Source organism: Cavia porcellus, unplaced genomic scaffold (assembly GCF_034190915.1).
Source record: "Cavia porcellus strain 051 isolate PalLab524CR breed Dunkin Hartley unplaced genomic scaffold, mCavPor4.1 scaffold_14, whole genome shotgun sequence".
Lineage (NCBI taxonomy): Eukaryota > Metazoa > Chordata > Mammalia > Rodentia > Caviidae > Cavia > Cavia porcellus.
This window is the reverse complement of record NW_026947497.1, coordinates 3526331-3541237: the sequence shown is the minus strand read 5'-3', so window position 1 is coordinate 3541237 and position 14907 is coordinate 3526331. Positions and strand designations below refer to the sequence as shown.

General features: G+C 46.4%; 1 protein-coding gene across 2 annotated transcripts in view; it reads left to right on the top strand.

Moving 5' to 3' along the window:
- The window catches only part of Manba (mannosidase beta), an 82939-nt gene that overhangs the window by 63120 nt on the left and 4912 nt on the right, over nt 1-14907 (top strand). For both annotated transcript variants that reach the window (XM_063260559.1, XM_063260560.1), the window contains 3 exons: nt 1497-1661; nt 13382-13526; nt 14626-14768. In XM_063260559.1, coding sequence (XP_063116629.1) covers nt 1497-1661; nt 13382-13526; nt 14626-14768 — 453 coding nt within the window. The remainder of the gene's footprint in view (nt 1-1496; nt 1662-13381; nt 13527-14625; nt 14769-14907) is intronic.

Sequence of the window (14907 nt, the reverse complement as noted above, 5' to 3'; positions counted from 1 at the left end):
CTGTAGATTTCTATCATTCACGAGATTCGCTGACCCATTAGCAGCCTCTCTTACCCCATCCTCCTACCCAGGCCCTGGGTTCCAGTGAAACACTGTTGATGCCGATAGACTTCCTGTTCCCGTGGTTCATGCGATCAGAACCGCACGACCTGTGTCTTGAGACTGGTGTTTCTGTTGTGTGCATTTTCCACATTTTGCACACCATGTTTGTGCACATGTTGTGTGAACCTGTGTGTGCACTGTTTGTGTGAATTTTCAGCTGCACAGGTCTCATCTGTGAGTAGAATTGCCGTGTCATGTGCTAACTGTACATTGAGTGTGAAGAACTAATGTGGTTCCCATGGTGATGGCACTAGTTTTATGACCACGCTATTGCCAGCAGTGGTCATTTTCCATTTTAAAAGCAGTTCCTGGAAGTATGCCTGTGTAGAGACTTTGGGTTTCCTTAATGGCTGAATGTGTTGAGCACTTTCACATGCTTATTGGCCATTTGTCTTCTTTGGAGAACTGTGTGCTCAAATCATTTGCATACTTCTTAGTTGCATTGTCATTTTATTGTTGAGTTATGAGAGTTTTTTAAAAAATGTACCCTGGAGGCTTGGAATTTAGCTCAGTGGCATAAGCTCCTGCCTGGTAAGTGCAAGGTCATGAGTTTGATCCCCGGTACCAAACAAAACAAAACGTACCCTAGAATTTTAAAAACCAGATCTGTAGTTTGCAAATATTTTCTCTCAGTCTATGGGTTATCATTTTATCAGCTTGATGGTGTCATTAAAAGCATAAAAAATTTAATTTTGACAAAGTTTTACCTGCTGCCAGTCTCTTTGAGCTTTTGGCCTTGACTCTTAAGAAATCCTAGCCTAATCCACATGAGAAATGTTTATTCTTGTGCAGTCTTCTGGGAGGGTTTTGTGTTGGCTCTGGCACATACGACCCATTTCATTTTTCCATGTGGTATTAATGTGTGTCTAGATCCACTCTCGTGCCTGTGGGTGGCCAGTTGTTCTGATTCCATTTAACAGTGCCTGGCTTAAAAACCAAAAAGATCAGAGTGTCATTATTCAGTTGATGTCCTACATCAATAGGAAGCATATTCATCAGCCTTGTTTAGCAGTCACTGAGAAACAGATGATAGGAGCAAACTCTAAAACATCCCCTGTTGTCATTTTATTCCGATTTCAGAACTAGGACAGTTTTGACAAACTAATAACATAAAATAATACTCACTAAATAGACAAGAGGGTATTTAAAAATGCATATAATGAATGTGTTCTGATAAGGCAATACTTTTGAGAGAAGAAATAAGATATAACTTTCTAGGTACGAGCAAGAGAGGGTGAAGGTACCGGACTTTGACTAGAACGGAAGGTAGGTCTGTGAAACTGTAGGCACGGACCAACCTCAGGCTCTTCCCCAGCACGTAGAGTACTTTCTGGGTTTGTCAGGAACTTCTCATGACCAGCTTCCCGTCATGACTCTTCCCCTTTCCTTGGAAGGTCTCAGAGAAGGAGGACTGGTCTTACAACAGCACGTTCGCCTATCATCGGCAGCACCATCTTCACGGTAACGAGGAGATGCTTCGCCAGGCTGCACTGCATTTCAGGCTTCCACAAGGGCCAGACCCTGTCCGCACCTTCAGAGACACCCTCTTCCTGACTCAGGTGGGTCCTGTTACCGGGGCGAGGCTCCTGCAGGCTGATGTAGTGCAAAGCAGGTTTTGATTCTACTGATTTTTAAGGGGTTTATTTTCTTCACTATAAAGTGCTAACGTGTAAGATTTGAAATGATTAATTTTTGGCATTTGTGTCTTTTGTAAGAACAGCTTGTGAAATTCTAAATTGCATGTGAAAATATTCCCTAGTTTAAGGTTCTTAGAGAGGTTCGTCATTAAGAAAGGCTTTTCTCAAGGATGAAACACAACAGAACATAGGAGCATGCAGAGGTAGACTCCTGCATGATCTGGTCACCTGATTTACCACCATTTGCCACTGTGATTCTGGGGAAAAGAAGAGTTTTATCAATAAACAGTGCTGTGTCAAATGAGTACTTTTACAGGACAGTAAATGAACCTTGACTCCACGTGTAGAAATGAACTTGATTCCTGACCAGAGATTCAAATATGGCTGTTTAACTCAGTGGTAGACACATGCTTAGCACAACAAGGCCCAGAACCCAAAATAAAGTAAAATAAATACCTAAGCCTCAAATGTGAAAGGCATTGCGACCAGGCTTCCAGAGGAAAACACAGGAAAAGAGCACAACTGTATGAGTTTGGGGTCGGTAAAGAGTTCAGACAGGCAATGCATGGCCATAAAAGAAAATATTGATACACTATACTTTGCTAAAATTATGGGTATTGGGACGTAGCTCAGTGGTAGAGTACTTGCCTAGCACATTTGAGGCCCTGAATCCATCTCTGGCAACCCCAAAAACAAACAAAAATATGGGCTTCTCTATATCAAAAACGCCTCTAAGGAAGGCAAAAGGCAAGCCAAAGGCTGGGGACCAACAGTTGCAATTCACATGTCATTTTATTTTATTTTACTTTATTTTTGGCAGTGCTAAGGATCAAATGCAGAGCCTGTGCTTGTTAAGCCAGAAGTCTGCTACTACTTAGCCATGCCCAGCTACCACTTGTCTGTCTGATAAAAGAAACGCAGAATGCAGAAGTTCTAGAAAACAGATAAGTGCAGAAAACCTATTAAAAATGGACAGGAACCTTGAACAGGCACTTCACTAAAAAGATACCCAAATAGTTAATAAAACATGTAAAAGTATACTCTCTTTTTTTTTGGTACTGGGGATTGAGCTCACAACCTTGCGCTTGCCAGCCAAGCACTGTGCTGCTGAGCTAGATCTCTGGCCCCTCACTTTTATTCTTAACCAAAGAAATGCCAGTTGGGAGACAGCTGCAGTTGAAGCACACATTTGTTGTTTAACCACTGTGAAAAAGCGCATGGCAGTTTCTAGCGAAGCTTTCCCCTTGAATGAGCATACCGAAGGAAAACAGGTGCCTGTCCATCGACAATTTTCACTACCGTACAGGGAAGCAGTATTCATAACAGACCCAAACTAGAAACATAAATTTTCTTTCTTTCTTTTTTTTTTGTCTTTTTCATTTTTACCGGTACCGGGGATCGAACTCACGACTGCCTGCTTGCAAGGCAGGCGCTTATGCCACTGAGCTAAATCCCCAGCCCCATATAAATTTTCATAAATGGGAAAATTTGCAAGGAGGCTGAGGCACATTCGTACAGTGGAGTCATAACACAGCGATAAAAATGAGCACTCACGGCACTGTCAGCTGGGTGAGTCCCACTGGTGTATTGAGTGAAACAAGCCATCTGTAAAAAGGTGGCCAGGTTCCTGTGCCTTTCATGCTGGAATGCAGGTCTGGAGAAAAGTAGTCAAGATGATAGAAGACAAACTAGTCCTAACCTGAGTGGTGAGCACTGCTTAGCAAGGGGACTCGGCTTTCTGTTTACGCCCTGATCTGTGGGTGGCACACGGCCTGTGCCTCCCGCAGGATACTGCGTGGCACAGTGTGCACTCTAGCAGCCTTTGTTTGTCTGGTGTTTTGACACAGGGTCTCACTGTGGAGCCCACATGGCCTCCCAACATCCTATTAGCCATGAACTCATCAGTGAGTCAGTCCAGCGTGTGTCTCACATCCCCACAGGCCAGTCGCCTCCCAGAGCCGCCCCTCTGAGAGCGTGAGGCTTTGTGGGGACCTCTGTGTGGAAGCTTTGCCAGGGTGGCATGTGGCTCCGCAGTTGCCAGGCACACAGTTAAAAGTGAGGCTGCTGCTGCCTCTCTCTGAGTCTTACAGTTCATCTTTTGAGCTTTTTACTGCCAGTGTTCTTTGAAAGTGATTAGATTTATAAAACAGGTCAGTCCTTAGTCGTGTCTGTGTGTCTGTGTGTGACTGAGGACTTTTCAGCTGTTGTCTTCCTGCTGCCTTCTCTCCTTCCAGCTGTTCATTTTATCACTGTTGCTTTATTCTCCTTCCTCAAGGAGCCAACAGAAACAATTGTTCTTTTCTGAGCCTCTGAGCCACCAGCTGAGTGATGCGGAGTGGGCATGCCACAGACATTCTCTTTTTTGTCAGAGATGTGGCATGAGTGTCCCCTCAGTGTGGCTCCGGCTGGCTTGTCCCGGGCCGTTTCTCACTTTCGTCCTGGCACTAATGTACCAGGTGGGATCTACAGTGGGAAAGCTCAGGATTATGGTGATAGGTTTTGTGCTTAGCGCTGGGTTTCTTAGGGTAAAGCATGCAGTTTTCCTGTGACTGTGGCACTGGAGCCTCTGACTCTAGTCTGTGTGGGAATCGAGCCTCTCCTGTCCCTCTCCCTGAGCCCTCCCAACTCACCCCTTTCCTCATCTTCTGTCACAGCTCCGAGCAGCAGGGTGCTTGTCTGCGCACTGCTTTTAAAGGCTTGCTGACAGTTAACCAACTGGAGGAGGGATTTTCCCATGTCTGTCCCGTGCTGCCTTCTCTCCAATGGAGGCTCTCTCATCAGTACTCTAGTCTTCCAGAACAGTCTTGCCTCATTTTCTGAATTATCTTGTCAGATCGTGCTCCACAGCCCTGCTCAGCACACCTCTGCATCTTCATCGTGAGACCCACTCCCTCTGTGACGACGGTCTGGCACACCTGTGAGCACCACGCATGTGGCTTCTGTACCAGCCTGCTGCTTACTGGTAGCCAGCCCGGGACGCTGGGCAGAATGAAGCTGGGTGCACAGGAAGCTGGTGGAAGGCAGTGTGCTGACCCTTAGCTTGCAGCCCTGCTGACACTTCCCTGTCTTCCTCCTTTGTTTACTGAGCACCCTTCACTGGGGGTGGCCGGAGAAACCTATTCAGGCCTGTTTTATCTCCATATGCCCCAGGTAACTCTATCAGCTTTAGAAAGGTGCTGGGCTGTGGGCGTGGGCAGGTGGCACCTGCTGCTGGTGACAGTCACCGGCTCAGTCAGCAGCACTGGATGTGACAGGGGAGCCAGGCGTCTTGAGCTTTCATGATGGGGCAGGGGGAGGGTAGGAGAGGGTCACTGGCAGAGCACTTTAGGTGAAGGTGTGACTAATGACACAGGACACAGCACATCGGCTCCTCCGTATGCAGTGAGGCTTAGCTGCCGGGCAGCCTGCTTTGGTTGGCTGTCCACTCAGTACCTGGTGCTAGCTGTGAATTGTTTTGGGCCTCCCATCCCTTCCTTCTCTGGGGTTGAATCCAGGACCTTCGCACTGAGCTGCATCCCCTGCCCTTTTTTATGTTTTATTTTGAGAGAGGGGCTCACTAAGTTGCTGAGCAGCCCAGGCAGCTCAAACTTGTGAACCTCCCCCTTAGCCTCCCAGAGTGCTAGGCCAGGCTGGCTTTTGCTCACTTTTTCACATAATTCTGATGCCTCTCCAGAGATCTGTGTTGCTATTTTTTGTGTTTCATATATAAGTAAATAGAGGCTCAGAAAAATGAATATTTTGTCCAAGGGCTCATAGCAGTGAAGAGAGCATTTTTTTGCTTTTAAACCCATGCATAATATTCTATCACTTCTCAGCCTGGATAAGGACCATTCTGTGATGACTGAAATGTTTGGTTGAATTATAATCTTAATATTCACCAGTTAAGTAAAGCAGACATCAGAAATTTAGTGCAATAAATGAAAAACCAATTGGAACACTAAAGAAAATCAAGGAAGCCATGAATTAGTTTTTTTTTTTTAAATGATCAAAAAATCAGCAAGTATTATAGCTATGCTGGCCAAGGAAGAAAAGCACAGATTCAGTTGACTGAACCAGGAGTGGGAGAGCGAATAGGGCTACTCACCTTCGAGAAATACAGCCAGGTGAGGAAACAGTGGTGTTTCGCTTCACAAACTGCGTTTTTCTCCACGATTCTGGTGGCAAAGCAAACTGGAAAAGAAACAGACTTGCCCGTAAGTCAGCCTGAACCTAGCATTGAACTTGGTTTGGTTCTATCGAAAGAACCAAGTCTGTAAGCTGAGGCACCACGTACTGCAAACATTATACGGCAGCAGATCAGGTAACCTGGATACAGTGCCAGGGAGACAACCTACAAACGTTAAGAAATTATTTGAATCTGAATAGACCTATAAAACTCCTGAGATTTAGTAGTCAAAAAACTTCTACAAAGAAATGTTTAGAACCAGAAGGCTTGCTAGTGAATTCTGAAAATCGGAGAAGGGTGGATACTTCCTGCCTCATTTTGGGAAGCCAGTATTGCCTTGATAGCAAAACCAGATAAGATATGTCAAGAAAAGCAGCCTACAGGCCAATCTTCCTTCTGAATACAGAGGAGAGTAGGCTCTCAACAAACCCCGCCCAACATAGAAGGGTAACACACCATGATCAGTGGTGTTTACTCCAGGAATGCAGAACTGGTTCAACATATGAAAGCCGAGCCGGGCTGGGGATGTAGCTAGCACCTGCCTGGCAAGCACAAGGTCATGAGCTTGATTCCTAGTTAAAAAAGAAAAGGGCTGACCAGTACAACACAGAAAAAATAACCACAGCCCATCTCAGCAGGTAAGGAAAAAGCATTTGACCAAACTTAACACCCTTTCATGATAAAAAAAAAATAAAAAATTAGGCCTAGAAGGGAACTTCCTCAGTTTAATAAAGGACATCTTTGAGAAACTTGTGGCTGATAGCATATCTAATGGTGAGTGACAACTTTCACCTTGGATCAGGAATGAGCCAGCCCATCCTTTTGCTAGTTCTGTTCACTGGGGTTAAGGTAAGAAAATGAAAACCAGCCAGATCAAGAGGAAGAAGGAAAATTATCTATATCTGCAGGTGTCCTAAAGAAATCTGAAAACCTAAAGAATTTAGGTTTAGAAAACCTAAAGAATCTGGTGCATGCCTGTAATCCCAGCACATGGAAGGCTGAAGCAGGAAGATCACTGTGAGTTCGAGACCGGAATGGGCTACAAAGTGAGCTCAAGGCCAGCCTCAACTGCATAATGAGACCCTGTCTCAAAAAGACAAAACAGACAAAAAAAAAAAAAAAATCCAAAAACATGTCTGCAGAGTTACAGGATACAATAAGGTCAGTATACAAGTGCCAAGCGAAGAACTGTATGAAAATGGGACTTGGTAAACAACACCACTGGTAATCATGTCAAGAAGAATAGAATACAAGTGTTCCAGAAAGCTGATTGAAAATTGAAAACATCGTAAGTCTGACATGGGGTTAATACAGCTGCCACCCAGACATCGCCGCCTGCAGCAGCCCACTGTGGAGTTGGTGTCAGCCTCCTGCTCACCTGCTGGCTGTCGGTGTGGTGGGTGATGCTGCCGGGCTTGGTGAGGTTGCAAGTCCCAGAAAAGATGGAAAGCCTAAATCTGAAGTATAGTTTCTCTGGGTGTGACGCACACCTGTGATTGTTCCCAGCACTCGGGAGGGTGAGGCAGGGGCATCACCTCGAGTTCAAGGCCAGCCTGGACTACATATCAACACCTATCTCAGTAAACAAAGAAAATAATAATTATTATAAAATTAAAAAGTAACTGTGGTTAACTGATTATTAAAAAGTAGAAATATAGTTCTACTGAAAATGTATTACTTCTGCACCATCATCAAGTTGGAAAATCATGTCAGATCTTTGAGGGACCCTCTCTGTACTTAATGTAGTTCAAAGATAAAAAAGTACAAGATTGTTACACTGAAAACTACCAAAAACATTGGAAGAAACAAAGAAATAAAACGACATCTCATATTTATGGATTGGAAGACTTAATCATTAATGGGATAGTGTTCTCCAAATCGAGCTGCAGATTCAATGCAATCTCACAAAATTCCTGTTGACTTCTTTGAGAAATGGACAAGTAGATTCTAGATTTCATGTGAAAATGCAAGTATTATCATAAACAATCTTGAGAGAGAAAAGTAAAGTTGGAGAACTCCTACTGCAACTTTAAAACTATTACAAAACAGTAGTTATCAAGACTGAGATCCTCACCTACCGTCATATCTAAACTGAGTCAGTAGCATAGTCTAGAAATTAACACACATGTCTGTGGTCAGTTGTTTTTAAGAGCAAGTAAATAGCTTTATTTTAATTGATTTTATATAGACACATTTTAATGGTGTAGAACATGATGCACACACATATACATTGTGAAAATGGCTTAAATCAGGCAGTTTACGACAGGTAATACTCACATTCCTGGTCCTTTTTCATGGTGAGAATATTAGGTCTACTTTAGCAGCTTGTTCTTATCCTAGGACCACGTTGCACACTACAGCTCTGTCACTTCCTCTTCCTGTGTAACTTTAACTGCACTGTCCTCTCCCCAGTGCCCCGTCCCACCCCTGGTGACCACTCTGTGCTCTGTGTGTCCTGCATGTAAGTGAGATCATATAGTGTCCTTTTTTCTGTGTTTGTTTGTTTCACTTGCTGTCCTCTGGGTTAGCCCATGTTATCACAAGTGACCAGATTGCCCTTGTTTTGCAGACTAGAAGCACTCCTTTGCATCCATGAGCAGCTCCTCTGGTGACAGATACTTGCGTGAGTCCCTGTCCTGCCTGTTGTGGCCTGTGCTGTGGTGGCCCAGAGTGCAGGTGTGGCCTCCACGTACTGATATCATTTCCTTCAGACACAGACAGCGTAGGAACTCCTAGGGCATATGATGCTTTCTTTTCTTTCTTTTTTTTTTTTTTTTTTGTCTTTTTATCGGTACCAGGGATCGAACTCACAACTGCCTGCTTGCAAGGCAGGCGCTTATGCTGCTGAGCTAAATACTCTGATACTTTATTTTCAATCTTCTGAGGAGCCTCCATACTGTTTTCTGTAACAGCCATAGTGATTTACACTCCCAGCTCAACAAAATTGAGAAAGAAATAGCACTTTCAACATATGGTGTTAGAACAGCCTGGTATTTATAAGAAAAGGAGTGAATTAGGAGCCCTGTCTCATACCGTATGCAGAGTGAACTCAAACTGGATCTAAGATCTAAATGTAAGGGTTAAAACTATAAAATCTTTAAAGGAAGACATAGGTATAGATCTTTATGACTTTTGATTAGGCGAGTTTCTTAAGTAGAATACCTAAAGAATAAGTGGTCAGAAAAAACAGATGAAGTATTCTTCATCACAGTGGAAAACTGGTTTTTTGGTGCTGGGGATTGAATTCACTATGTCGTACTTACTGGACAGGCGCTTAAACTGCTGAGCTAAATCCCTGGTGCTGTGGAAAACACTATCAAGAAAGTAAAAAGAATATTCACACAGTGGGACAAAAAAGAGTCATAAGTCATTTACACCCACTAGGGATCTACTGACCTGGCTGTATAGAGAGATTTTATAGTTCAGTGTTGAAAAAGACAATTTAAAAAACAGTAAAGGCTTTGAATAGATATTTCTTTACTCTTCCTTCTCCTCCTCCTCTTCTTCTTCTTCCTCTTCCTCCTCCTTCTCCTTTCTTTTTTTTTTCTTGAGGCAGAGTATTGCTATGTAGTTCAGGCTGGCCTTGAACTTGCGATCCTCTTGCTTCAACCTCCTAAGTGCCGGGATTATAGGCATGCACCATCATGCATGGCAGAATGGGCAGAACAGAAATTTCTTTAGAGACAATGGCCAAGAAATACATGAAAAGTTTCTCAGCATCATTGGTCATTAGGAAAATTCAAATCAGAATCACACATAGCACTTACATTGGCTAGGACTGTCTAGAATATCTCTTTTAAAGGGAAGCAAGTGTTTGTGTCAGTGCGGTGGTGGAACCCTCCTGACTGCTAGTGTGACTGTAAAGTGACCCATGTGCTGTGTGCTCCTCAGAACGTCAGGGTGTAGTTGACTGCCCAGCCACTCCACTTGTGAGCATATACCCAAGAAATTCAAGATCTGTGTTCGTGCAGAAACATGTGCTCAGTGTTCATAGCTCCATTTTTCATACTAGCCAAAATGTAGAAGCAGCCTGAATGGGTAAACCAAAGGTTTCACCCACAGGGTGCAGTGGTGTGGAGAGAGAGAAAGTCAGAGGACACGTGCTAATAGCACAAGTGAGTCTGAAAACCGTGCTAGTGAGAGGAGAAAGACACAAAAGCCATGCATTGACCCAGTTTCACGTTCCAGTTTCACGACATGTCCAGAATAGGTAAATCCAGACTCAGAAAGTAGAATTGTGGTTTTCGGCATCTGAAGAAGGCTAGTAGTGGGTAACAGCTAACCAGTGTGGGGCTCTTCTCGAGGTGATGAGAATATTCTGGAGGGGGCTGGGGATTTAGCTCAGCGGCATAAGTACCTGCCTTGCAAGCAGGCGGTCGTGAGTTCGATCCCCAGTACCGATAAAAATGAAAATGAAAAAGACAACAACAAAAAAAAGAATATTGTGGAAATGAATGACGGAAAGATTTTTACAACAGATGCATACTGAAACAACCAGTTAATCATAAATGTTAAAAGGGCAAATTGTGTGTGATCACTGATTTATGTTTCAGTTTGAAAAACTGTTTTCTCGGGAAATTCTTACTATCAGGACAATGAATAAACTGCCTAGAAATTGGAAGCACTGGTCATATGGCTGCTCTTGGTTCCAGGGTTGGAAGTCTGTCTCTGACAGAGGCAGCACAGCTGCAGCCCTGTCACTTTGAGCAAGGGAGTGGGCCTTGGAAGACAGCCAGGCACCCGACACTGGCGGAGCTGGCCGTGGGGCCCAGGCCTCCTGGCTATGGCCCAGTTCCTCTTCACACCCCTTTGGAGAGGCTGACTGTGGGAGTGGAATCTAGCAAGCTGCTGCAAGCGGCATATTTTAAAAACTTAAAATAAGATGCACCTGCTCGCGGTGGAGCTGAGTAACCTAGGGAGTGACTCAATGTCTAGATTCGCTGTGGTGGAGTCTGGCCTTCTAGAAGAGCATGTGTGGAGCCGGGCGTGGTGGTGCTGTCCTGTAATCCCCGCAAGTGGGAGGCTGAGGTAGGAAGATCTTTGCAAGTTCCAGACCAGCCTGGGCTATGAAGTGAGCCCAAGGCCAGCCTGAACTGCATAGTGAGACCCTGTCTAAAAAAGACAAAAAGAAGAAGAAGAAAAAGAAGAAGAAAGAAGAAAAAGAGCATGAGTGGTGTGTAAACACAGGTACTTTTTTTTAAAGGAAACGCGACAGCTCCAGAGATTCCTAAGGAACTGTGATTGTACAACCTCGCTTTGAGAAGTGCGGTGAGCTGCAGCTTCTGTGTGTTTGTGGCTAACGCTGCATGTACCTGCTCCTTTCCTGCCACCGAAACAGATACCTGAGCTGGTCAGCTGGCGTAGGAGAGAGGGTTATTCTGGCTCACAGTTCCGAGAGATTTCAGCCCGTGATCTGTTGGCGCCACCATTGGATTATGGCTCATGCAGGTTGGCACATTATCGAAAGAGTGCAGCAGTGAGTGCTGGAGAGAGGGAGAGGCCACCCTGGGACTGGAAGACCCTGTGACCCAGGCCCTGCTGCTTGAGGTTTTCATCACCTGGCAGTGCCACGCTGGGGCCAGCCTTCTCCAGGGGACCTCTGGGGGACACATCCAAACCATAGCATGTTGGCCCTCACCCCAAGGGTTCATGTCTGTCTCCTAGTGCAGCATGCACTGAATCCATCGGCAGAACCCCAAAGTCTTAACAGTTCCAGCCTTGTTCAAAACTCCAAGTCCAGGTCTCCTCTGGGGCTTGAGGCAGACTCTGCTGTGAGCATCTGTAAGTGCAAGAACGACTGACACACAGTCTGCTCATTTAATGACCAGTTCCATTCCTGCGACGAGGTCATTAAGTGAACTGGAGCTAAATCAGGAGGTTATACAGTCTGTGCATTACAACGTTCAGACCAAAGAGGTGGTCACGGGAAGCTCCAGTTGGAGACTTTGCTTTTATTTGCATAACTTTTACATGTAGTGCTGTAACATATATCAGAACATAAAAGTGAGACTGTACTGGACAATACCATCAGCAAAAGTCACAGTACTGCATAAACAAGGGATACTCTACAAAAAGAGACTTTTAGGCTTTATCAACAAGATGTACAGGTCTGTACAAAAAAAGATGGGTCCTAAGTGTGAGCAGCAGGTTGTAAGTTTGAAGAACTGTTAAACATGCAGGTTGTTCAACAAGGAAACTCTGTCCTCCCTCAATGACAGAGACCAGAGAATCAGACCCAAGGAAGACCAAACCCCAGCACTGCTAACACTATGTCTAGCACCAGGGCCCACCATGGGTGGATGTGAGCTCCTTGGGCATGGACAGCCCTGCTTCTGCTGGCCCACTGTTAGCTGTCTCTCAGCCAGCTCTGCTTGCATCCTGTCGGGAGCTGCAGCCTGTGGACTCTGCCTGCGGCACACCACCTGGCCCCCCCAGCCAGAAGCCTCCATGACCCTTTGACCCTCACATTTTGTGCCTGTGACAGCTGTGTCTTGTGGACCATGCAGGGCCTGCTGCTGGCCTGAGCTGTGCCTGGGCTGCTTGAGCCATGGCTGCAGTGGTCTCTGAGTGCCTTGCTGGCCTGAGCGATTTGGGGTGAGCAAGGACTTTGGGGTTCTTTTCTCAAAAGAGAATCATTGAACCAAAACTGTGGGCAATCACGGAACGGAAATTGCATCATTGTTCTGGTGTTCTGTGTCTCTGAACCTGCCGACCTTGCCAATCCCTGAAATGCCTGAAGGCTGCTTTGCTGTTGTCTCAGTGCAGAGCACCTGAATTATCGACCGTATCCTCCACGGCTCCTGTGCTGCCCAGCCTCACACTTTTCAGTTTTTTCTGCTCTTGGTTGCTGATTTTTTCTGTAAATCTGGCTAAAAGCAGATGCCCAACCTGCACCCTGAGGGCTTTGCTGCTTTGAAATTCACTGCTTTGAAGTAATCCATCACCTGTTAACTCGGCCTCCCTCAACCTCTGGACATGGGCCAAGTGCCTTTCTTCACCATGGATAACAAGCATGACTTTAGCACCCCCGTTTCCATCAGAGACTCCTCAGCACAGCCCGTGCCCCTTGTGATTGCTTCTATTCATAAGGTGGCCTTTTGTCACTTATTTTTTGGTACTTGTGTTTTGAGATAGGGGCTTGCTATGTATCCCAGACTGGCTTCCGATTCAAGATGGTCCTTCTGTCTCAGCCTCCCGAGCACTGGGATTACAGCTATATGCCACCACACCTAGCTATCACCCTCTGTTACAACAAATCCATCACCACGCCTCCCAAACAGACCTGGTGCCACAGCAGCTGCTGTCACTCCCAGCGGCTAGTCCATACCTAGTATAATAGCTGAATTCCTATTGCTCATCAGATTCCCTATTGCATCCAGTTTTCTCTAAAAAAAGCCCCTCATGCTGTAATTCTGTGTGTTCTGGACAGCCTAGTCTCACAATAACAGCTATGTGTGTGGATGTCTCCCTTGATCAGGTGACGCAGGCCCAGTGCATCAAAACAGAGACCGAGTTCTACCGTCGCAGCCGTAGCGAGATAGTGGCTGGTGAGGGCCACACCATGGGGGCGCTCTACTGGCAGCTGAATGACATCTGGCCGGCTCCTTCTTGGTCCTCTCTAGGTAAGAGCTTCAGTGTCCTCTATATCAGGGAGAGAAGCAAGACCTAAAGGGAGTCAGACTAAGATTGCACAGAGCTTGAAGGGTCAGATGAATCGAGGCAGAGCTGGGCCCAAGAGGCTGTAGGATCTGGTGTGCGATCCGCAGTCCCCTCACGTCAGCAATGTCTCCTCGGCCTTAGCAGGCATTTATATTAGTCATCACTGGGACACAATACCTAATACCCAGAATTTAGAGGAGGAGAAGTGCAGTCTGGCTCACAGTCTCAGGGATTCGGGCCATGCTCAGCTAGCTCCAAGGCATATCCATCAAGGCCGAAGGGCTGGCAGAAGACAGATGCTCACCCCATGGCAGCTGGGAAGCAGAGAGGAGCCAAGGACCAAATATAGACGGGCGGTGCCCCTTCAGTCTCTAGGGTGGCTCCTAACCAATCACTGGACACCACACCCTGACCCCCAAAGGGGGCTCTGAGCGCTGCGTCTGCAGTCACAGTCACATCTGGACATGATGTCCCAGCCATGTGCCTTGCAATTAGTGCATAGAATGTGAATATATAAAAGGGCATTCCCAGGGCCGAGGGGGCTTGGCTGTGAACATCTCTACTTCAGTGCAGGAAAGGTGTCCAGGGAAGATCGGCCCACTTAGCTGCTGAAGTGCTCCGTCCTCTGCCTCAGTTGCTCTGTAAGCTCTTCTTTATTACACTGTTTACTTCAGTGGCAGGAGGGTGATAGAGTCAGAGATCCACCCTGCCTGCTGGTGGAGCCGGCAGCCTTCCGGTTCACGAGCAGCAGGTGAGAGATTGCACAGAGCTTGTAGTGTGAGGGATCCCATCTCCTGGGGGTAGCTGTTAGAAATGGAACCTTCGGCCTTCCCCTGGAGTGACCTGAGGGAAGTGCAGACAGGAGTGAGATCATAGCTTTGGGCTGGAAATGAAGGAGGGCCGGAGTGACAGGACAGGGTGCCAGGAGGCCCGAGTCCTGACGGTGTGTAGGCCTCCAGCTCCCTCACCTGGGGACTCCTGCCAGCCCCGTGGCCGGCCGTGGGGAGGCGGGGACAGGACTCTGCCAGCTGGCCGGACCCCCGAGCTCCTCACTGTCCGCAGAGTACGGCGGCAAGTGGAAGATGCTGCACTACCTCGCCAGGCATTTCTTCCACCCGCTGCTGCCCGTGGGCTTCGAGGACAGGGACGTGATTTACATTCACGGCGTATCCGACCTGCACGAGGACCGGAATGTGACGCTCACTGTGAGTCACCAGGACCCTTGCTCTTGGACATAGTGGGTTGGAAGTCAGCTCTTTAATGCTTTGGGGACAAACAGGAAGGAAATGAATTTGTATCAAATGTTTTTAGTGCCTGTGGTGGAAAATGTGCTGTCCCCGGGGT